At 44.6% G+C, this 25813-nt stretch overlaps 1 protein-coding gene across 1 annotated transcript in view; it reads left to right on the top strand.

The window, feature by feature from the left end:
* The window catches only part of ACAD11 (acyl-CoA dehydrogenase family member 11), a 377035-nt gene that overhangs the window by 60517 nt on the left and 290705 nt on the right, over nt 1–25813 (top strand). The window contains exon 2 of the mRNA XM_078663849.1: nt 14703–14802. Coding sequence (XP_078519975.1) covers nt 14703–14802 — 100 coding nt within the window. The remainder of the gene's footprint in view (nt 1–14702; nt 14803–25813) is intronic.

Genomic DNA, 25813 nt, shown 5'->3' on the forward strand with positions numbered 1-25813 from the left:
TTATTTACACAAGATTGGGTAAGGTTCCACAGTCTCAATTGATTCTGTCTTTCCCCAGTGTTCTTATTAGGAGTCTGATCAATTAGTGGTGCCCTGCCTTTGACGGAGGCATCCCCTTATAAGGCTAAACGGTTAAACAGAAGCAAATCTAGTGGACAATCCATAGAAAATAGAGTAACAAATCTACCAATGTATAAAGAAACTCCCATAATGAAACTTCATTGTAGAAAATGGCCAGAACTATTTAAAAGCCTATCAAGCAGTAACAAGGACAACCCTGAAGTGGGACAGCTCTCCAGCAGAGCTGTTGAAGAGTGGCATAAAAACTTCAAGAATACCTCGGGATCAGTACTCAGGAAGGAGAGTGTAAGGGGTAAGGACAACAGGCACTGGCAAAGCCACTAGGTCTGACTTTAGCATGTTAACACATGCAGACAGACGTTGTGAATGCCTGTGTTTGCACATTAAACGCGAGGGGAATCGGGTGCCTAACTCATCAACAAACTTCATGGGTGGAGAAAGCGGGGACAAATGACTACACTTGTACCATCTTCCCACCCGCTTCTGCACTTCGAGTGGGTAATGCTCGCAGTGGTTGGTCAAGCAGGGATGATGTTAAGCCAGGGTCTGTGTGCACTAGGCTGGAAGCAGTGCATTAATAAGATGCCACCTACCCGTCTGTTCACAAGAGGGAGGCGGGCAGCTCTCTTTCTGAGCTTTGTACAGTTGTATTAATAAATAGCGTCCATATTAGAATGGAGGTTTCATTACCTCAATAGGGAAACCCTATCCTAACGTAGCCACAATTAATATGTATAACTTTATAAAAGTAGGCTAACCTGGGTGCGTAGAGATGGGTGACTTGTTACTGGCAGTCACCCACTCACTGCTTGCCTCTGCACCACGTGCAGGGGCCAAGGAGATGTTCAGCTGCATTACCGGAGATGGGCCAGTCATTTCTGAAGCAATGCTTCTGGCAACTGATGCAAAATGTGAAGAGCCCTTCAAACAAGCAGTGGATGAAGAGGCTGATCCAAAGTGCCCACTCACTGTGTTTTGTTCTAAGAAGGTCTTTGTTGCGCCAAAGAAAGCCTTCTTGCAAAGGTACTATTGAAACCTGTGCAACCTGGAAACCAAACAAATGCTTGATTCTGGACACAAAAACCTTTCTTCAAGAGTAGCACCTGTTAGGTTATAGTGCATGTACATCCTTAGACCATACTGTACTCCGGGCCAGCATTTGATTATCATGCAAAATGCATTACCTTTGGTGGGGCAAGCCTTCTTTACAAGATGGCTTCTGCGTTCAACAAATAGTCCCTGTCATCCTCTGCTGCTCGCGAGAAGATTGCACCTCGTGCACTCCGTGGGCAGGCGCACTAGGGGACCTACCAGCCCCCTGCCCTGATTCAAAATGTGAAGGGAGGGACTCTTTTTGGAAGCTGGTGTGGGCTGACCAGAAGCCCGTTCTGTGCAGCGTATTTAACAAAACATCTTGGTTGTGCCAGACCTAATAATGAGGAGCAAATTTAGAGACAACTGGACAAAGAACCGAGGGATAAAGTCAACAAAGTGATGTGATGCATTGGGCAGCCATTTGATCTTCCTTACATTTGTGTTGGGCTAACACTGTTGCCGAGTGTAAGTGTGTAGGGGCTGCAGTTGTTCCTTCTGATGGGAAAAAGATCGGCGCCATCTTAAAGAATGCTATATGTGGAAAACAGGGGTGTCAGTGTGGAATGGAAAAATGAGGAAACGTGGTGTTCTGCCCACAAGGCGACCGCTGGCACCAATGAAGCAGTACAAATCAAGCATCCGGAGTCGATCGTTAAGCAGACTCATTTGGCCACAACCCAGGAGTCGGTGACCAGTGAGGAATGGAATACAAATGGCGACCCACACAGCTGGCCGCAAAGACCAGGTTGCAGGGACTGGTGCATGACTAATAGACTCAAGCACTGATGCTGATTCAGCAGCAACCATAAACAACTAATCCTTGTGCAGATCATGTCTATATGGAGGTGGAAGATGCACAAAAATACTTTTGTCCCCCTCTAACCTACAGATAATGCGCGATGGTGGCAGAATGGAAATATTAACCTTTTTTAGCGTAAAAAATAAACAACCTGCTGATCGGCAAAGGCTCACGACCAGCCAACCAGGGGAGGGAAAGGCAAGTGTGATTCAGCAGGGTTGTAAAACCAAGACCACATCACGTTTAGACGGTAGCGTTGTAGCTGGTCCCCCTCAAGCTGTTAGTAGGTTTTTCAGGCGCCTTCGTCAATCTTTTTCAAAACCCCCAGACTACATTGCAGAAAATCTAGCAGTCTCGGATCACCCCGACCTTTAATCTAGCCGGATTGATGTTAAAAATGTGCCCGCATTTCAGCATCACAAATCAAAATCCATAAATGATAGGCTTGCACACTGACCTAAGCGGCTGACATTGGCATTTGGATTTATTTCAATGCATTTCTCCTTTTGGCTTCCAACTACACAGATTATCTTTATTCGCAGCTCATTGTGTTCTCCTACTTGTTTCACCATGAGATCCTAGTAAGGAGGACTTCTCTATCAGTGTTTAGCAATGTGTAATCCCTATCAGTGTGTTTGTGGCAACCTTTGCACACAGAATGCTCTTGTTTAGTTCACCTCTGAATTTTAACCGATTGTAAACTGAAGAAGGTGCTGTAATCAACATGAATTGCTCTTCTTGGCTGTCTTTGAGGTCTTGTCCACAGGGTTCTCAACCTGCATGTTGCTGTAGGGTGTACACTGCTTTAATCTTTGCGTTTATCTTTTCATAGGTGAGCAGTTCACTGCTTAGCTGGCTGTTTTGTACAGGATCTTTCAGACAGTTTCTTCGACTTTGATACCATAATTTACTTTAAAAATGTTGTTTACGCTCAGATAGGTACAGGTGCTGCCCCCCTTCACTGCTGTTTCCAATGCTCTGCCAAACCTGCCATCACCTTTTGCAGTGGAATTAAATGCGGAATCTACTCATTAACCGTAGTGCGGCAGGCAATGATCTGCATGTTGTATTATGGAGTATCGTTGACCGAATTCACAAAGCGTATCCTTCAAAGTCAAACTCTTTTACCCACAATGCACATCTTTTGTTTTCAGATGTCTTGGGGGTAGGGCATCACTAATAGACTGAAGCTGAACTACAGTAAATCATTTTGGGTAGGCAGAGCCAGTGGGCATGGCCTACAATGCAAAGTAAAACAGTTGTTTCTCAGTGATCCTGTAGTATCCTCCATCATCGGTTGGCCACAACCCCAGGAGCCGGTGACTAGTGAGAGACAGACTACAAACTGCGACCCACACAGCTGGCCGCAAAAAGCTGGTAACAGGGACTGGTGCATGACTAATAGACTTGTGCATTGATACTGATTCAGCAACCATAAACAACCAATCCTTGTGCAGATCATATCTACATGAAGGTGGAAGATGCACAAAAGTAATTTTGTCCCCTTCTAACCTACTGATAATGCGTGATGGTGGCAGAATGGAAACCTTTTTTTAGCGACAAAAATAAACAACCGGCTGATCGGCAAAGGCTCACAACCAGCCAACCAGGGGAGGGAAAGGCAAGTGTGATTCAGCAAAGTTGTAAAACCAAGACCACATCACGTTTAGATGGTAGAGTTGTAGCTGGTCCCCCTCAAGCTGTTAGTAGGTTTTTCAGGCGCATTCGTCAATCTCTTTTTCAAAACCCCCAGACTACATTGCAGAAAATCTAGCAGTCTCGGATCACTTTAAACTTTAATCTAGCCGGATTGATGCTAAAAATGTGCCCACATTTCAGCATCAAAAACCAAAATCTATAAATGATAGGCTTCCATACTGACCTAAGCGACTGACGTTGGCATTTGGATTAGTTTCAATGCATTTCTCCTTTTGGCTTCCAACTAAACAGATTATCTTTATTCGCAGCTCATTGTGTCCTCCTACTTGTTTCACCATGAGATCCTAGTAAGGAGGACTTCTCTATCAGTGTTTAGCAATGTGTAATCCCTATCAGTGTGTTTGTGGCAACCTTTGCACACAGAATACTCTTGTTAAGTTCACCTCTGAATCTTAACCCATTGTAAACTGAAGAAGATGCTGTAATCAACAATCACAATCACAATGTAAAATAAATGACCCATGAATTGCTCTTCTTGGCTGTCTTTGAGGTCATATCCACAGGGTTCTCAACCTGCATGTTGCTGTAGGGTGTACACTGCTTTAATCTTTGCGTTTATCTTTTCAAAGGTGAGCAGTTCACTGCTTAGCTGGCTGTTTTGTACAGGATCTTTCACACAGTTTCTTCGACTTTGATACCATAATTTACTTTAAAAATGTTGTTTACGCTCAGATAGTTACAGGTGCTGCCCCCCCTTCACTGCTGTTTCTAATGCTCTGCCAAACCTGGCACCACCTTTTGCAGTGTCATTAAATGCTGAATCTACTCATTAACCGTAGTGCCGCAGGCAATGATCTGCATGTTGTATTATGGAGTATCGTTGACCTAATTAACAAAGCGGATCCTTCAAAGTCAAACACTTTTACCCACAATGCACATCTTTTGTTTTCAGTTGGCTTGGGGTAGGGCACCACTAATAGACTGAAGCTGAACTACAATAATTCATATAGGTAGGCAGAGCGAAAGGGCATGACCAGCCTGTTAATTACTACCATGAGTTTATATAGAGTTACAATGTAAAGTAAAATAGTTGTTACTCAGTGACCCTGTAGTATCCTGCATCATCAGTTTGAGGGGGCTCTAAGTACCCTTCTTCTTACCTTTAAAGTCAGTGAATGTGGCGTCCCGTCCACCTTTTTACAAGAGCTTTAGGATATGATATACTTGTAACAGGATATCTGTCAATTTTGTGATGGAGTACCCGTCCACCAAACTCTAAATGAGGACCCATTTATGCTGACGATTTCTACGTAGAAAGGGCCAAAGAGGTGTTCTTAGATAATTATCTGGACTGACATAAGAATAGTAAAGGGATTCACAAATGCACCTTTCCCTTTGGGTAGTTCTTTGTATCAAGACCTAAATCTGGCAAAGGAAAAGCTCTCCTTATGGTGTACTCAGCTAGAGCTTTCCTGTGTCCGGCATCTGTTGCCGTCTGTGTTTGTGCATACATTCAAGAAATATGAGTGTTTAGACTCCCAGTCTAGAACTGATGGCCTCTTAGCCAAATATGTTCTCCTTGATCTCTTTGTTTAGTCCTGTTTGGCCTCAAAATCATTCCTCGGAAGGCATTGTTTGGAGAATCATTCAGAGATGTGGGAAGAATTGAATGTCAGACCAATAAGTTACTTAATTTTTGTAACACTCTTTTTAATAAATGCTCTATCTTGACGTAGGTGCTTCATCACCCTTGGTGTCTTACTTTATGGACAATAAAGTTCTGGTGGCATTGCATTCTAAATTGTTTGCTGATAGATTGGTTCAATGATCTGGCTTCTTTTATCTTTTTATGTCTTTTTATTCATCTTGTCTCTGAAGAGAGCAGAAAGTATATGCATAACTGGCATGAGCGCTCAGCTGGGAATCTATTTCTGTGAGAAACATTCCTCGATGCAGTTTGGCGCAGGTCCATGGGGTCAGTAGCCTAGCACAGTGGTTCGTAACCTGTGGTTCGGGGACCCATGGAATCTGCAAAGCCATCACGGGGGGTCTTCGACTGCTTAACAAATTCAGTAGTATCAAGAGATCAATAAAGCGCATATTAATTAAGATGCAAAATTTAAAGATGACCATTTAAAACGTTTTGTTAATGTGAAGGAATTTGGAATCGGAGGCAAAAAATTAAGTTAGTAACCTTAATTTGAGTTGTGGGATGTGAGAGGCTGGCTTAGTATATGGTTCACACTTATTTAAGTGGGCACCTTGCACTGGTCCAGACAACCCTTATGGGGCTTTTAGTGGTCTTAGAAAACCTTAGAAAGCTCTCTAAGTGGTAGCTGTGGAGAGCAGCCTTCAGGCTTAGCCCAGAAGGAGTATAAAGCAGCTTGTTTTACCAGTACTTAATTTTGTGGAATAGGTAAAGTGAAAAAGAATCACACAGTGTAGTTTAAAAATGTCTTTTCATTGCAAGCACTCACTAGCACATTGCAATATCTCCTCTCTGGAGATATACAAACAATACACACAAATACTTGGGAAATAGAACGGTAAGTAGAACAAATACACAGTGGTCTCTATGGGGAGACCAAACCATATACTAAAATAGTGGTATGTGAACCACAACTCAGGTCGAGACTAAACCCAGAGGACTTAGACCTAAGGAACCACCCAGAGTGAGTATCTAGGAACCCCATGGAGGTCGTGTGCAGTGTGGGAAAACGACTGTTTGCTCAATTCTAGTCAATAGGTAAGTCGGGGTTGCAATTTTAAAGAAGAAGGACCCTTCCCATCAGACCCTGAAGAAACCCAGAGAAAGAAGGAAGGTTCGGGAGTGGGTTTCCACAGGAGGAGTGCCTCCTGTGAAAACCCCAGGAACCAGTATACCTACACCAGGGAAGCCGGGTGCTTAGGTGTCAAGTGACATTGGAAACCGCTGTAGGCCATAATGGAGGACTTCAGGAAAGATGCAGCTGGAGAAGAATACGAAGGAGTCCGGTGGAACCCAAAGGTGGATTAAAGATTTGAAGAACCTGCAAGCACAGGGGACAGAGTCTATGCCACTCAGGAGTGACCAGGAGGCACGGAAGACGGATGCTCACTGATGTCGATAGATGCAGGATGGTTGACGGTGCACTTGCGTTGAAGCTGTGTGGACCAGGCGACTCCTTGAAAGACCAGGAGCTGTTCACGAGCTGTCCCAGGTCGGATGTCGAGAGCCAGGCGGTGAGTGTGTAGCAGGGGCACCAACACGCCTTGGCAGCGGCAACAGGCATAGAAATCAAAGAAGGTGCTGTGTCAAGATCAGAAAGGTCCAAGTGACTCACCGCAACTAGGTGAGTCAGAGCAGACTCCGAGCAAGCAGGGGAGCCCACTGGAATCCAAGGAGACCCTCGAAAGGACCAAAAGATCTCTGGAGACAAGAGTCGCCCAGCTTTAGCAACAGCCAGCCGACACGGTGCACGGGGGCTTGGTTCCAGCAGTGCTCACGAAGGGATATGGTGCCAACGAGGGATAGTGGCCACAGACTCGAGGGAGTTTTAGAAGTGCCCCCTGTGTGAGTCCGTAGGAGCCCAGGATCAGCAAACCGGTCAGCTTCTTGCAGTGTCTGCAGAAGGGATATTTCTTCTAGTGTCTTGCATGTCCACAGGCCCTGTGAGGGACCTGTATGGAGAGTGGACACTGATGGTACAGCAAACTTGCGGGACGATGAGACCTGGAGCAAACGGAGTCTTTCCGGTTTCAGTCTCAAGTACCATAGCGAAGTTCGATGTGGTCAGTCCAACACAGTCAGACTGTCCAGACGGTTGAAGATGACACAGAGTTCGATCTGAATCAAATACCACGATGAATCTAGGGACCCACCCTCAGGTAAGCCCTTAAGTACCCTAGGGAGGGTGTTGGGATGATTCAGGGCTCCCTCCCAGAGGGAGGATACTCCCATGTCCTTTGACCAGTGTTGTGCCAGAACTAGTTTGAGCTGGAGTATGCAAGAAGTGCTCCAAATGTGCCCATCAAGCAGTCTCAGTGGCGCTGGCAAGCACCCCCACCCTGCCCCAACACTAAACCCTGTCTGCGAGGTGTTCACACCTCCCTGTGATAGGATACCTATTGTTCTGGCTTCCCCTGCTTGAGCTTGGCTCAGCAGCAGGAGGGCAGAATCGTGTCTCTGGTGTGCAGCAACCGTAGTTTGCTGTCCGGTTCTAGGTGACTGGTACCAGGAGCACTGTGAGGCTCCTGAAGGAGATTTACAGTACATGGAATCATACCTCCCACACCATCTACAGTGTGGGGATATGATTCCAACATGTTTGATACCAAAAATGGGTGACAGGGTTCGTTACGGCCGGTTTACAATTGGTCATCGCGTAAGGATGCATGGCCTCTCTATATGTCTCAATGGCTGATGCACTTACAACCTGGGAGAATGGACTCCGAAGGTTGTAGGGGTGTCCTGCTCATGCAGGGGCACCCTCACACTTAGGACCCAGCACCCTGCCTTCAGGATTGAAAGGCCTGACTTAGGGGTGACTTACAGGTTTTAAGTGTAGTGACCTTAGATATAGGGAAACCTATATCTGTCGTGCATGGTACTAGCACCAGCTTACACAGGCTGCAAAGGCAGGCCTGGGGCCACAACTTGAGTGGTCTCCTATGGGTGGCGTAATACATGCTGCAGCCCGGGGAGACCTCTGGGGTAACTAGGCTCTGGGTACCATAGTACCATATACTAGGGGACTTACAAGGATACACCAGTAGTCAATCTGGAGAGTGCCTAAGTATTCACCATGTCCAATTTAGGGAGGAAGCACAGAGACTGGGGTCCTGGTTAGAAGGATCCCAGTCATACTAGTCAAAAAAACATAATGACACCCACAAAAGGTTGGGGTGACCATGAAAGCAAATCCTACTTTCCTACATGGGAGGAGCGCATCAAACACAATATAGTATGGACGATGAGAGGACAAATTGACTTTGTGTGTGTGTGAGGAAACAGTAGGGATCATATGTACTTATCCCTGACACACTGCACTGTTAGGTTATACGGCCCAGGTGCGTAGAGGTCCTCTCTTGTTGACATTGAAAGGACTGTCGCTCCCTGTTCAAATATTTTGAAAGGTGATTCGAATTTCTTATCACGGGGCACATAGGAAAAATAGTCTACACAGCAGGAAGTATGTAAGATATCAGGTATCACAGTGTGGGATAATTATAATGTAAATTGATTCCCGTTTGTTTTCACGACAGAGGCATGCGGTCTTTCGGGTTTCGGTCACACATGATTTGCGAGCGAGACAAACAACTGTGCAGTTTCACATAGTGTCACTGTACTTATCAAGCACTATCTTCAATACTGGGTTTAACTCTCTCGGCATTAGTGTGGTAGTTAGCCCCTCATTATCAATATAAACTTTGCAAATGTCATGGATTACTCCTGTAATATTGGTGACTAGCTGCTCCAGCCCAGGGCTTTGTGCAAACTGGCCTCGCTTCCTTTCTTTAATTACTGGTCTAACACCGGCCTTCTTGTGGTTCTTAACACATGGGAAATGACTGACCTGGCTATGGTGCTCTAAATGCTGGCCCATTGCAGAACTGGCCTGATTATAATGATGCTTCCCATACTGGACCATTCTGGACAAAGGCATGGTGATGCAGCTCTGCACCCTTCAGAAATGTGATGTCTGGCCTGGATATGTCGGCTTTTACAGTGGTGCACAGGCAAGCTCTCTGAACTAAGGGACAATTCCACTGAGTGTGTCTTTTATTATGACGGCTAATAGGTTCCTGAATAATCCAAACCACCCTGAGCACAGCCCTGGCAGCCAGAGTAACCTCTTAGCAAAGGGATACATACACACTGGGGCACCTGGGCCAATTTGAGCATCAATTATTTGGCTTGCAGATTGAGCAGAAACCCAAATACTTACATAGCATCCTTATATGGTTGGTCAAATTCTCTATTATTTGAGGAACAACCATGTAGTTTCTATTGGTATAGGATTTTTTTCAGCCAGTGGTGCCTACCACATTCAATAGGTACTAGTTTCCCTGCAGCACAAATTTGTACCTGAGAGTTCAACAAGTGTTTTGTTTAGTGGGCACATAATTTCTTTATTGGCCCATTTATAATTTTCTGTAATAGAAAATATGTTTCCTAGTTTTTGGGGGAGCTCTTGAAGTACTGGAATGTTTTATTAAGTTTTTCTATAGAACGGTGTGAAATATCTATTGTTCTTAACCACAATATCTAGAAATCTACTCTTCTATATTTTCTAAAAATGTTCTTGGGAAGACGCCCTTTACTCTGATTCCTCTTCTTCAGAATATCATGCTCACTTGGTATAATCCTTCCATGAAATTCTGACGGCTATTGAAATATTTCTAAGGCTGTCTTTGTATCCAGTGTAGCGCAGAGTACGTTCGATCATTGTGTTGCCTTCTGTAAAAGTATTAAAAATAGTTGTTCTAAACTTGAATTTGGATACATGTATGGCCCCCCCATGCTCCCCTGATAATGCCATTAGTGAACAAGGAGACAAATCAGTTTGTCAAGACCATTCTGTATGAATAAAATACTATTATATAAGGAGTAACAGTATAGCCTAGCAAACCACACAAGCGAGGTCTTAGTATAGGGCACATAACAAACTGAACTTCCCCATGTCGCTCTTAGGTTTGAGGATCTCTGCTTACTGCCACAGTCTAATGGTTGATTTTAGGACATGATATCCACTGAAGAGCAAGAGGATGCGTTGTAATACACACTCCTCATGGGCCCCTGTAAATCCGGAAATGTAAACTGAATGGCCACCCGGGTGCACAGCATAAATGGAAGTCTGGTCCCAGAAGACATTGGCCTCCCTTGTTTGACGCCTGTCAAGCACCTATGGTGACTTTGACCAGGTCCCGTCTGATGCTTAATTTAGATGGGATTCTGACAAGACTGAATTTTCTTTGAGGTGTTTGATTTTTGTGACTTCAGAGAAAGTGGAAAACACTGATTTCAGATAGAGCTTGTTGTCCTGGGTGGTCCTCCATTCATCTGGGCCTCTACCTGTTGGCCTGAAGTTCTAGGGCACCAATGTCAAAATTTTAAGGATATTCTATGATTCCCTTCTTTTCTTTGCTCCTTATGAACAAAGTACCCAGACTCTGCTTCCTTTTCAAAGATCTTCCAGATTCTAGCTCCATTCATGTATTTGGAGGAGAAACAAATGGTGGTCCAAGTGGTTATCTCTTCCTAATAATTATACAGAGATGCTTTTGATCTTGGTCTGTCTAAATATTTGCGTGGCAGCTTCTATGCTGCTGCCCATCTATGCCTTTCTGCCTTAACCGAGGCTTCTCAATTGGTTCTCACCTAGCTCGCCTTCTCTCGCTCTCGTTTGAAAAGAGTTTACCAATAGTCTACCATAGATAGCAGGCTCTCCTAAATGCCCTTCATCTGTTCTTGCTATATAGCCAACACCCTTAGGAATACTCTTCTTGCTCTTTGTTTCACTCTTGATCTCCTTTTTATTGATCATCTGCCTTTTGCAAACAAGTGAAAAAGCGGACACTTTTTTTACTTAACGTCTAGGCTCCTTGCTCTCTGACCATTAGCAGAAGGATATCTTGGGTCAGCAGCTTATGCTGTACAAATTCAATAATCAGTCAACGTGCAGCAGGAGCGATGAACCATTATGTGCTGGGTTTGCGTTTGGAAGTTACCAGACACTGGAATAGAGTAGCATCCATCTTGGTGGGTTGTACACCGCAGACCCTCTTTCTTTGTGGCATATCTAGCACAGTCAATCACTGACCTATGTTAACTGGCATTGAACTCCCTTTGTTGGATTCACAGGATTCCAATCAATCCTCATTGCCTGTGAAAGGCCATTTGGAAGTTGTTTTTGCTGTCTCCAATAGTCCTTGCTCATGTTATCTTCAATTTCACTCCAATCTTTCTTTAGTATAGAACCGCACACTCCTGATTTTGCCTGATTGAATCATCCTCAAACTCAACTTTAGGCCTCATTGCTTAAATTTTTTAATCCACAAGAAATATGGCAGTATGCAGTTTTATAAGTATTTTTTATTTCATAAAAGATCCTTGGTATCGTGCACAGAACACTCCTTGCCCAAGCACCAGAGGGCCGTATAACCATGTTCAAAGGTTATGGAAACAATTACAGTGTGTGTACTGCATCTGTACTTCCTTTTGAGAGAGGTCTGAATATAACAGGCCTCAAATACCACATTTACATGTTTTTTTCTGGAAGGGAGCAGGTATGATTTCTGTATGGGAGACTTTTTAAGGCCAGACTTTTTAAGGCCAGACTTCCAAGGAGGAAGGCTGCAGAAAAGAGATTACTGCCGTTTTGAAGTATGCTTGAGTGACTGTATGTTCAAGTGACTTGGAACACACATGTGCTCTGAACTAAATATCTTAGACCATCAATTGGTGAAAGATCAGAACCTTTACTTCTTAGGTGCCCTACAGGAAAGGGGAACATCCTTTACGACGCAACTATTACTCCGCACTACCATTACAACGCGGGGATTACAACGAAAGTCGTTACAATGACTTTCGCTGGAGGGCGCTGTTGGATAGGGAATAGTTTAATTTTCTATCCAACACCTTCCCTACTATCCACGGGGACTGGAGTTGGAAAAGAAAATGAAACTATTCCACTATCCAGCGCCCCCATCGCAAGTCGTTGTAACGACTTGCGTTGTAATCCCCGCGTTGTAATGGCATGTGGGGTAAAAGCATGCGTTGTACTGACATACAACCACAGGAAAGATACCTGTTTAAGGTTTTTTTGAAAGGCTAGTGTTGGAAAGGACTTGTACTTAAATAGGTTCGTGATTGCAGGGTTTGGAGGCATGGACTATAGTTTGTCTCTTTCTGCCACTTGCACCTTTAAATGCGAAGATGAAGCCCTTTACACTGTTCGATTGAGGCGTTGTGCGTGATGGGTGGGGCGGTCAGTAATTTTTTGTGTACATCAGATGAGATGGGTTGGACCATATGAGGGATTTTGTAAACGAGTAATTTATGGCTGTTGCCCAGGGCCAGAAGACCCTTCCCAGTGTGGAGCAGTCTCCTTTCTCAAAGTACTAGATGAACCTAAAGCGTTTTGCACCTTTTGTAGGTGGTAAAGCTGTTTTTTCAGTAGGCCATAGCATAACCCACGGGTGTTGTGAAACCTTAGATTACAAGGGAGCTCCAAATGGCTGTGTGAAGTTCACAAAGTATTATGGAAGTTGTGTGGAAGCTAAATTCATCTAAAAAAGTCTACGGTTGTGAAGGCACTGGCTTGTGTGATCTCTGAGGATGTGATCCACTCAGACAACAGCATTTTTGGCCGACTTGGCAGTGGACACCTACTCTAGTGAATAAGGGGGACATTTGGTGTGGATATTAGCACCTGTCCTGGTTTGACCTAAGCAGCAAGGCTTGAAGTTTGGTGACATTACATTTCAGTGCAGTATTCTATATCCAGTCCACTCGGGGGTCAGCTCTCCTTCCCTGGCTACACACACCAGTTAATCATTTACTCATGGATGAATAATCTTGTCATGCTGGTGGAAGGTCAATCCAAGCTCTCTGAGAAGCTGTATGAGAGGCCATAGTTATACGTGACAGACAAAGGCGAGTGCCCCACAAAACACAAGAGATGGAAGCACGTGCTCGGAAGGAAGGGTGTCTGGTTTCGTGTCTTAGGGCCAGATGTAGGTGGCCAAATAGCGAGCGTTAACGCTGAAATTCAGCGTTTGCGATCGCTATTTGGCTGCTAGCAATGTAGGTGAGTTTAATCCTAATAGCAAAACAAGGAATCGCAAAATTGTGATTCCTTATTTTGCTCTTGCATTTAAGGAATCGGAAATTGCGATTCCTTAAATGCAATGTAAGTAGCACAAAAAAGTGCACTTTAGCCTTAAGGAATCGCTAATTACCACCAACTTCAAGTTGGTGGTAATTAGCGATTTCCTTTAAAAAAAAGTGCTTTTTTGCTATTTTTAAAGTGCCATGTGGCACACATTCATGACCTTGGGGCATGTATGTGCGCCACATGTGCACACATGCACCTTTCAGGGGTGCAACAGGGTGTCCTTTTGACACCCTGGCACCCTTGAAATAGCGCCCGCTATTTACGATTCACTAATAGCGAATCGCAAATGGAGAATATCTTCCCATTCATTCCCATGGGCCTCCAAGCCCATTGGAATGAATGGGTAGGTATTCCTTATTAGCGAATCTCAATTAGCGATTCGTTATAAAGGAATATTAAGGATTCGCTAATATTTTAGCGATTCCTACCTACATTCAATTTTGTGAGTCCGTAATAGCGAATCAGTAGAATTCGCTATTAATCAATCAATCAATCAATCAAAGCATTTGTATAGCGCGCTACTCACCCGGAGGGTCTCAAGGCGCTTGGGGAGGGGGGTCCGCTACTGCTCGAACAGCCAGGTCTTGAGCTGCTTCCTGAAGGCGAGGTGGTCCTGGGTCAGGCGGAGGTGGGTCGGGAGGGAGTTCCAGGTCTTGGCTGCGAGGTAGGAGAAGGACCTTCCCCCGGTGGTGACTCTTCGGATGCGGGGGACGGCGGCGAGGGCGTGGCCGGTCGATCGAAGCTGGCGTTTGGGAGCGTAGAAATTGAGGCGGCTGTTGAGGTATCCTGGTCCTTGGTTGTGCAGGGCTTTGTGTGCGTGGGTGAGGAGACGGAAGGTGATTCTCTTGTTGACCGGGAGCCAGTGCAGGTCTCGCAGGTGTCCGGAGATGTGGTTGAGGATTCGCAAATTTGATTTTACCTACATCTGGCCCTTAGTCTTTTATACACATAGCACCTGGACGAGGAAGGATGTGCCCTTATTAAAGAATTAAGAATCAAAAGTGCAATGTTCTTTACTGTAAGAATATGTCACTTATATGTATTATACATATCAAGTTTATTACTTTCTATGGAATGTTTGTCAGTGTTTAGGTGCTGGGTCTATGGATGTAAGGTAAAATGTGCATTTAAGAGATGGGAAAAAAAGTTTTTATCCGTATCTGTGTTTTTTTTCTTTTCACTTTTCATAGAAGCGGACAATCCAACCCAACTTTCTACCTGCAGAAGGGGCCGAAAGAGTATGTTCTCCGAAAGAAACCTCCCGGCAAGCTCTTGCCTGGCGCTCATCGGGTACAGTATAGTCGGGGTTCTACCACCCCATGACCATGGCGGACTGTAGACTAAGCAACACAGGATGCTGTATTTATTGTGCTTGACTGGTGCCAGAAAGCATTCTCAGAAAGTGACAGTGTTTGTCGTAAAAGGTGCTCCTTAGCACAAGACATTAGACTGGGCACTGGGTTGTTAATTAATAGCCCTAATCAGAAGGCTTTTACGGCAGTGTGAAGCTGGTGCAAAGATCTTGTGTCCAAGCTAGCTCTATATTTTGACTGAACAGAGAGGTCTGTACTGTAGTAACTCCTTGTTCAACTGAGCTCTTTCACCACACACCTAGTTAACTCTATTTTGTTTATTGATTTCTATTGGAAAGATATGTCATTTAGATAGAGCAATTACAATGCAGCAAAATACATATCCAGAGAGCATCTTATCAAATGAAACGCAAGTAGTATAGCATCAAACACGCATACGTGACATCAAACTACACAGTTTATTAATCATAAAAGAAGCTAAAGAATGGATTAAAAAACTAGATGACCCTATTTCTTCATATTTCCAGGCTGTAACCAGTTGTGAAATCCAGAGGTCCCAGCCTGACCGGCTTCCAGGATTTTCTTAGCTTAGTAGCCTAGGATGATTGTATACAACCGCCAATTCCAACCCACAAGTGAATACAAACGTCTGCCACCAGGATAAGGAATCTGGAGCCTTCTTCTGGAGTCTTCTTCTGGAGCCATGCTCAAGCAATCACCAATCTTGCAGATGTAATGGCAAAAAAACCCAGCACCAACAGCATCACGGCCAACGTTAGGCAAATAGCAGAATAAAAAAGTTTTAGTGTCAAATCTAACATCTGTTTTCAGAAGTGATAATGATATTGATATTTATAAAGCGCACGAATACCAAAATGGTGTCTTGGCGCTAAAGTCGATAATTAGTGCGAAAACTTTACACCAGTGTTCAGCAATAATGTCACAAGTTTCAAATATATGTACGATGTCTGCCCCAAGCACGCTGCAGCAAAAACAATGTGATGCTTCCCTTAAACACCATCTATGCAGCTTATATGGTGCATAATATAGATCATACAGGATTTTAATGAGGCGAGTCTTTAGCCTGGGGACATTTAAAATGCTGTGGACAGGCAAATTAGTGCTCTGTGTTTCAGCAATGGAGACATTAGAATCTAAGCTATGTAACTACCTAGCAGAAAAAGCCTCGAATTTGTTGGCCATGTTTCTCTGGTGCCCAAGGATTAAATCAAAGTTCATTATGTAGCTGCTTTTGATATTTTAACAAAGCTCTGTAAAAATGAATCGCTATCTATACTAATTTTATTAGGAAAGAGACGTAATAAAAATTCCTTTAATTGTAAGTAGTAGAAAAATCCAATTTCGGGGAGCAGATGTTCATTATCGTTACATATATTCTGAAGAGATAGGGCAACTCAGTTTCTAAAGAATTGCCCAAGGATCCACACTTTTGAACCATGCCAGCACTATAGGTAGTGGTGTAGGAATAAATGGGGGCAGGTAGGATAATTTCCAAGTGAGGGTCAATTCATTGAGCAGCAGTATATGACAGATAAATAGGATATCCTGCCAGACCTTTTGATATACCAATAGAGTCTTAAACCGTGTATTTTTAAAGTAGGCCGTATCCATTAAACCTTTGTTAAGTATAATCATTTGCATGAAAATCTGATACTCTGATAATAAACCAGCAAGCTCCCGTTGCCCCCTGACCCAATCACCACAGAGAGCCTTAACGTAAATGCAACAATAAAGTAGCTTCAAAGAATATGGAAGTGCGAACCCACCCTCCCTACGATGCAGTTGTAAATAACTTATAGCACATCAAGGTTTTTTAAATTGGCATACAAAATTTTGCCAGCTACTTTCAACTCTTTTGAAGAAACTCTTACAAAGATACAAGGGAAAAGACCTTAATAGGTAAAAATAACGTGGCAACATAAAAATTCTTAATAATGTCACATCTGTCAATTTGACCTAGATGTAGCCTATCCTTTTTTCTAAATAAAGAGATTCCTTTTATAATGCTTCATAGTTTAGAGAAATTATGGTTCCTATATTAAAAAAAATATATGAACCTAGCCAATGTGACATACCAGGAGTCAACATTTTCAGGATCACCATCACCTTCAATATCTGTCTTATCTTTATTCAGTTTATACCCTGAGACTTGTCAGATTGCTATGGCAGCATCCTCAATCGCTGGCAGTGCCTTCGTGGGAGATGATGTTAAGATTGCAGTACCATATGTGTACGCTAAGAGCTTAACTTCTTATTAAATCAGCCTCAAGGGTGGAATTGAAGTTGATAATTTCAGTACCAAAATATATGGATCTAAATAGAGAACAAATCGAAGTGGGATAGGGGACATCCCTGTTTATTGCCTCAATTGATTTGATAGCCTCAAAGTGTTCCCATACAGATGATCCTAGCAGTTAAAGAGGAATAGAGCGACTTGTTATAAAACCTGGCCTGAACCCTATCTCAGACATAACCGTCCACAGGTACTGCCAGGAGACCCTTTCAAATGCCTTTTCAGAATCAAACAAGATGATCCCTGCTGGCCTTTTCAGTTCACCTACTACATCTAACGTGGATACGGCTAGATTTATGTGGGATGTGGTATCCCATGCGGGAACAAATCCATGCTGCATTTTAGCTATTTGTGACATTCTAACTGCTGCTAATCAGTTTAGTAGTACCTGTGTATACATTTTAGAGTTGCAATTTAATAATGATGTAGGGCGATATGAGCCACATTTAAGTGGATCTTATTCTTCTTTACAAATAAGGAAATGTAAGTTCCCCCCAAGACAGTGGTGTTGATTCTAAAAAGCCCAAGAAATGTACAAGTTCACCAAAAAGAGGATTAACAATATTTTTAAACTGTTTGTAGACTCCTGTCGGGATGGAATTTGACTTGCTGCTTTAGTTTTCTGAGCCCGGACAAATGCTTTTAGGGCATCCCAAACCATTATTGGGTTCGCACAGCCTTTGTTGGTGTTATTAAATTTGCTGAAGCAAGAGCACATAAAATGAATATATGCTGTGTCCAGCAGTAACTTGCCATTAAAAGTTCATCGCCGTGGAGATGTAGTACGGGCATTTTACTTGACTTAACAAATTATGACAATGGGTTGTGATCCAACACAATCCTAGGCTTCAATTTAATAGACACAGCAGGTAAGAAACTATTACTTACAAAAACCATGTCTATGCGAGGGGATGTGCCATATGGAATAGAATGAAAAGTAAACCCAGGTTCATCTCCCCGTCAGGCCAGCCAAATGTCATGGAGAGCATGTGTTACAATAATTTGCTTAATGGACATCCTAGACTTTCTCATGCGCCCCTGATTTACTTTCGAGGATGTTGTTGAGTCCGCCCCTGGATGATTAGTCCAGATAAAATTACCAGCACATGACAGTTGGGTCCTGCCACACAGTGAGCTCACCAAGAAGAAAATTTAGCATTGTAGGGTCATCCATATTTGTGGTGTAAACCACACATAACATTACTTGTAAGCTACTGTTCTCTATGCACGCAATCACCCATCTCACTGACCTACCCAACTTGACCTGATAAGCAACCCATTCCTTACCTCTGGAGAGTAATGCCACCCCCTCTTTGGAACACTGATCCCGGTTGCAACCGATAGCCTAAACGACTTAGCTTATGAAGTTTGCTGGTGGTAAGATGGGTCTTCTGCACACAAAAAAGATGACAATTGAGAGTGCTTAATTCCTCTCTAATATATCTAATCTTAGCATTGGAATGCATACTAATGATGTTCCAGCTAGGTATGTGGGCATCCTGGTTACAAATACAAATGGTACTATCTACTAGTAGGGAAAAACCTACTCCTACTCATGGTATCATGATTCAACTCAGTTACCTCCCTTGATCCTATATCTCTCCTTTTATCCATTTAGAACATTGTTGCCTCCCCTAGATTTTTGTGCTTTGGCCCAAAGCCTCATACAGTCCCTTGTATCCCACACAACCCTCACCCTGAGACCAACCAAACCCTCCTTCTCCCAACTATCCACACCCATACCCATTCCTGTCCTACACTGCAAAGCAGGACTTTATGAGCTTTGGTGTGAATCCACACCGACGCTCCCCATTATGTTATTTTTGCAACCCAGCTGTCAGCAGACCACCTCTCCAGGAGTGTTCAACAGATCAAACAACATGAGCATGCCCACCCAATTTTCCAAGTTGATTAATGACCAAAAGGGGAAAAAAAGAAATTGAAGACCATTATGAATGAGAAAGGGAAACGTTAGGAGAAGAAATAAAAGACCTTTCAACATGAACCCATGCAATCTGATAATATGTCCTTGGACAGCGCATTGAGTAGCACATTGTTAGCAAATAGTGGCCTAGGAGGTCAGATGTAAATTTTAAGACAGTGCTACATTTAACAGGGCCCGCCCATAGCAGACCGGAGATATTAACAGAACTAGGAGACAGTTTGCTTCTCATTAAGTGCCCCCCATGGTTTTAACAAGTCCTGTGCTTTCCCTGTGTCTTGACAATAGATTGTTTGACCTTTCAAACATATGTTCAAATTAGCAGACTCTATAAGGAGACCATGGTGCTGAGTTTCTGAAAAGATGAAATTATGTCCCATTATCTCTGCATTCTACTCTCTCCTGGAAAGTGTCAGACCTCACAAAGAAGGCCTCAACTGGTTTATTTGGGCAGGCCAGCTGGAATGCATGTTGCCTGAACATGAAGTTCCAGACATTAATCAGGATGGCAGATGGATAGTTAGCTGCCCTACCCTTGTGTAGCTTACTGAAGGGGAATCTGTGTTATCGCTGTATCTGGCAATCGATATCCCAGTCACTGAGTTGGGGGAATGACTGCTGAAATAGACATACAATAAACTTCTGTGGTCTTCCCCGTCATTCCCTACCGGAATCCCCAATACACATAAGTTATCTCAAAATCATCCGGCATTCGATTTTCAATATCTTCCAGCTTTTGGGACACAGCCAGCAGTCTGCCATTGGGATGCTTATTTGGTCTTTAATACCTTGTGTTGATTCCACCAGATTAGCAGATTGAGGCTCGATATCATTAAGGCGGCCATGCAGAACAGCCTTATTTTTGGACATCTATCGCAGTACCCACTGTGTTTTTAAGTGGGAGGTCTTCTTCAAAGCCACATAGTCCTTTTTATTTTTCTCACTGTGGAGTTGGAGCAAGTTGTGGACAGAACCGAGAGAGGGAGAGTCTGTAGCAGTAGACCCGGACCCCAACTGCACAGGCTACACTGTCAGGGGGTATCTGATGGCTATTCACCCAAAGGGATGTTTTCATTTCCTACTACGGTCATCAGCAAGACCATAGACAATGTCTCTCACATAGTTTAATTGGTATGAGCTAACTCCACTCCCTCAGGATCCCATACTAGCTCCTCCTCACTGGTCTCCCCAGTAGCTCCAGCAATATTATGGGTACGCTCTAAATTTCCCATTGGTTTTATAGAATTCCGTGGTGCTGCCATGTTGCCCTCCGCTACTATCCAAGCCTAAGTTATTTCTGCACTCTCCGTCAGATCGCATTCAACGCCTGAGCCAGAGTCAGATGTAGCCAAGCTGCCAGTCTCTGGAAAGTCCGATACTGAAAAAAAGCTTCAAGGGTCTCTTTATTCACATGAGACTCAGTGATAGTGTACCCAATCATATCATTCCCTTATCCCTGGTGGTCGTCTGGTATACATCTTTCCCAGTGAGATCTACCTCTTGACACTTACTCATTTGCCTGGCAATTCTCTCCTGCTTCAAGTGTCTTCAATGGTTTGAGCTTCTCTTAATGGTCCTGTTATAATGCTTGAGCTCCTTGTTCGCTATGCCGGGCTCCTTGGGCTCAGCACTATGTTCCCTGGACTAATTCGCTAGCTTGGTCAGAGATACTTCAGCGTCCACCATGCCTGCCCCTTTGTCAGCTGCCCTGGGCCCCCCGACACCCTGACCACTCGCTCCATCTGGATATGGTGTGGTCATGACCAATGAGCGCCCAAGCCTGCATCAGATCCGGTTCCAGAGGGCCTGCATCTCCGCTTTTGTCTCCTTGAACCCCATGCCAAGACCGCGATCACACCCAAGAGATCATCCGCTGCTCCTTCGACAGCACCTGGTGAGGGGCAATTAGGGCGGGAAATCTATTCTTCCCCCACCAAGTGCCTACAGGTCGGTCGTGGGGTCCCCGGGTAATTCGAGCCAGACATGTAAGTGGCACATTAAACATACCCAGCTTCTGGCCACTACTCGATTTCGGGTGCAGTTGTAGATGCCAGCATATATTTCCCTCCATAGCCTCATATAACTAGACAAAGACATTACAAATATGTGCTTGAAAACAGGGTGAAAAAAAGAGTCGGCAGGGCTGTGTATTCATTACACCAATAAAAGTACTGAGGTCCGTTTTGGATGGCATTGTCTATTGAACTACTTATGGAAATCTTAAAGGATGTAGAACTGATCATGCTCTTTTTTGGACAGTTATGTCTAAATGGTAAGAGCCCTGCCTTAAAGTGTTCCCTCGTCAGTTGTTGAAGTCTGAACAGTGTCTGCATCTGAGTGTTGCGTTTTAGAGGTAGCGAATTAAGCAAAGCTAGTTGGTTAGTGGTCTTTTGAGAATGGGACTCCAGCGAAATCCAGACATGACAGTAACTCGTGAAGTCAAAATTTTAACTGTGAAATTGCATCAGTTCTTCTTTAATTTTTTTAATTGGATCACCTTGAAATTGAAGTAAGTGCCGTTGAAATGATTTGGGTGCAATGCTACAGAGAAATGCAGCATGTGCATACACTGAAAACAACACTTTGTTAACTAAAAATAACTGTTGCACACATTTCCCAGTCCAACTCTAAATCAGTGCAATCATATGGGGTTAAATCTATACTTCAAAACACACATTTTTAAACTAACCTCATAACGTCTATACCCTAAAAACCTAATCCTAAACCACAAGCGTTTAACCCTGTACCCAAATGCTGAACCTTCTACCCAAAACCCTTATGACTATATCATTAACACTATACCCTTAGCCTCAAGCCCCAAACCTAGTAGCCTTATCCTATATACCCTAAACAACCTCCCTATAATTTATAAACCTCTCAATGCCTAACTATTAATTCTAGCTGATTAACTCTATCCTTAAGCATGTACCTTTAATCCATACTTTTATGATTAATCCCATACTCTGACCCATATACCCTTAACACTATACCATTGATTGCTGACAACTAACCCTTACTGCTGCACCCTAACCATTAACTCCTAAACCTTAACCTCTAACCCTATACTATTATTATTATTATTATTATATGAAACTTGTAACGCGCTCAGCTTACCCAGGGGCATCCCGGCGCGACAGACCAAAGAAGAAGGAGAGACTCGATTACTCACTGCTATGGAAACAAGTGTGTCTTAAGAAGTTTCCTGAATAGTAGGAGCTTGGGCTCTGAGCGAATCTTAAGGGGCAGAGAGTTCCACAGAGATGCCACCTGTACCGAGAAACGCCTGCCCCCAGTTCTAGCTCTCTTAACTCTCGCAGATCGCAAAAGATGTTGCTGGTCCGAGCGCAAAGGGCGTGAAGGTTTATAAGGGCGGGCCATATTAAAAAGGATGGGAGGGCCTTTGCCATGTAAGATTTTATGGGCCGTGCACAGCGCCTTAAATTTCACCCGCTCCTTGACAGGGAGCCAGTGAAGCGCTTTGAGGGCCGGGGCGGCCGACTGCCTTCTAGGGATCTCCATCAAGACTCTAGCGGCTGCGTTTTGCACCTGTTGGAGAGTTTTAAAGGTCGCTTCGGGAGCACCAAGAAACAGGGCATTTCCATAGTCAAGCCTTGAAAGGATTAAACCACGCATCAGGAGCTTCTTGGCTGAATCCGGAAGCAGTGGTAGCACCTTTCGGGCTGACTTCAGTAAACCGAAGCAGACCCCCGCGGTCTTCCTGGCGTGAGTCCTGAAGGACAGATCTTCCTCCAACCATACTCCCAAGGACTTGATCTCTTTCTTGGGGGATGGTGGGTCGCCAAGAGACCGGGGCCAACAGCCAGCAATAATGGAGGGACTGGAGTTACCCAGGAGCATCAGCTCAGTTTTTCCTCCATTAAGCTTAAGAGCCGAGTTGGACATCCACTGATAGACATTGTCCAGGCAGTCATGTAGCACATTGGGTTGCTCCGCCAGCTGAGTGAGGCCCACCACCAGCTGAGTATCATCAGCATAGCTGATGATCTTCAGCCCCGAAGGGGCTACCACTCGTTCAAGTGGAGTCATGTATGCATTGAACAAAGTAGGGCTCAACGATGAGCCCTGCGGGACTCCACATTGAAGAGGGAATAAGGAAGACTGCTCTACCCCTTCCCAGACCTGGTAGAAACGGTTGGAGAGGAAAGATCCCAACCATTTCAAGGCCGTCCCTGAGACACCTACCTCTGACAGGCGTTGGAGGAGCACCTGATGACTCACGGTGTCAAAGGCAGCACTCAAGTCAAGGAGGATCACTGCCACTGATCCTCCAGAGTCAAGAGTGCTCCTTGCTTCCTCCACTACCGCCAGCAGGGCTGTGTCCGTTCCCTGGCCGGGACGGAAACCAGTCTGGGAGTCTCCCAACAGGTGGTTGGACTCAAGATGGTAAGACAGCTGACGGTTAACCAGCTTCTCGGCGATTTTAGAAAACCCCGGCAGAAGCGAAATTGGCCTAAAGTTAGCCAAATTAGCGGGATCTAAGCCTGGTTTCTTCAGTAAGGCTTTTACTACAGCCCTTTTCCATCTTTGAGGGACTATGCCATGCGAGAGAGAAAGGTTGATAAGGTCAGTCAGCGGAGCTGACAGAGTACTAGCCACAAGTTTAAGATGTTTCATGGGCACTGGATCACTCGGGGATCCACTCTTCATTTCCAGCAGGACCTTTCTAACCTCCTCTTCCGAGAAGGGGCCAAAGGAGACCAATTCAGTCAGACAGCTTATTGAACCAACAGCCGGCTCAGAGAGTTGGGGCATAGCGGGACGAGAGGATAAGATTGTATCTATTTTTGAATGGAAGAAACTGGCCAGTTCCTCACATTTATCTTTAGGATTGGCATGCACTACTGGCGGGACCGGGGCGTTCAGAAGTTCTTTAAAGATTTTAAACGATTCTCTTGGAGAATTGCTTGCCCTCTCAATCCTATCACTAAAGAACTTCTTTTTGGCATCCTTCAGTGCACTTTTGTATTTCCTCATCTCTCTTTTATAATTAGCCCGACTTTCTTCCGTCTGTTCTCTTCTCCAGGCACGTTCAAGCCTTTTGCAAGAAGTTCTACAGCTCCTAAGTTCTGGAGTGTACCAGGGAGCCGAGGCGATTCTTCTCTCCCTGATGAGCCTCCTTTTCTTAGGAATCAGTAGATCAAGAGAGTTAGTGAGCCAATTAACCAGGTGTTGATCAGCAGTGTTAGGGTCCTCTACAGGATCAGGGCGAGATATAGCTAGCTCTTCAACCCAACTGTCAACCGGCAGCTTCGACCAGAGACGTTCCACAGTATGTTGTGTAGGCACAGGCTCACCCCGGTTCTTCAACAACCAGCTGAAAGGAATAAGGTGGTGATCCGTCCAGGGAAGGGCCAACATCTGGAGGGCTTGCAGGTTAACAGTGTTAGCAAGAACAGCATCAAGCTGATGACCTCTGTTGTGAGTGGATCCCGAATGTGCGAGATGGAGATCAAGTGCACCCAGCGAGCTCAATAAGTCTCTAGCTACTACATCATTGGGGTCATCAAAATGAAGATTAAAATCCCCCAGAAGTACAAAATTACACGAAGCAGCAGCTATCGGTATAATGGCCTCAATGAGAGAATCAACAAAGTTCCCCAGCATGGCAGGAGGTCGATACAAAAGGAGGCCGGAGATAGAGACGGACGAAGAAATGGCGAGGGAGAAGTGACAGCTTTCAGAATTGGTAATACCGCAGTCTACGGCCTTACACACGAATGTGTCTCTATAGACGATGGCCACTCCACCCCCTCTCCCATCCGGTCTATCAAGATGGAAAATGAGATAACCCGGCGGGAGAGCATTAACAATGTCGGGACCTGAACACGCGGTCAACCACGTTTCCGTCAGGAATAGCACATCCAAACAGTGGTCCAAAAGGAGGGAGTGTATTTCCATCGCGTGACAGGGCAGTGATCTGCAATTAAGCAGAGCCATAGTGAGTGAGTTAGAAATCACACAACTATTAGACAAACGACACCCAAGACAATGTTTGAAAGCAGTACCCTCAACCCAATAGTGACGGCAACTAGGCAGTTTAGGTACGCGAAGCGAGAGCAGTGAGTCCCGCGAATACCTGTGGGGGGGAGCCAGAAGTCTAGATGGATTGAGCAGAGTGGCATGCCCTATGCCCGTCTGGGCCCGGACGGGCACAGACGGGCTTGACTCTGGCGAAACTCCGGCGATATTCCGGCATCCCCGCTGCGCGTCTCCGCTGCGCGTGGACATGGCTAATTTTTATACCCTAGTCGCCTCCTAGAGAGAGGACTAGCGCGTCCAAGCTATTCCCCCAACCCAAGATGGCCGCCGTCAAAAAACGGGGACGAGGGACCCGCAAAGAGCGGTGGTTCCACCGATTAGAGTGCAAGTGAGGGGAAATTATTACAGGTAGGCGATGGCCAGCAGAGTTAAAACAAGGTAAACAATTTAAACACAAAATAAAACAAATACCAAAAACGGGCTATTTAAAATGCTAAAAAGCAGCAGTCAATCAAAAGCGCGCTGAGAGTAAGAGCGCTGCTAGTGGTGCGCTGATGGTCAAGGGCGAGCTGACCTCAATTGCCTATTTTTATACCCTAGTCGCCTCCTAGAGAGAGGACTAGCGCGTCCAAGCTATTCCCCCAACCCAAGATGGCCGCCGTCAAAAAACGGGGACGAGGGACCCGCAAAGAGCGGTGGTTCCACCGATTAGAGTGCAAGTGAGGGGAAATT

Source organism: Lissotriton helveticus, chromosome 10, assembly GCF_964261635.1.
Source record: "Lissotriton helveticus chromosome 10, aLisHel1.1, whole genome shotgun sequence".
In the NCBI taxonomy this organism is placed as follows: Eukaryota; Metazoa; Chordata; class Amphibia; order Caudata; family Salamandridae; genus Lissotriton; species Lissotriton helveticus.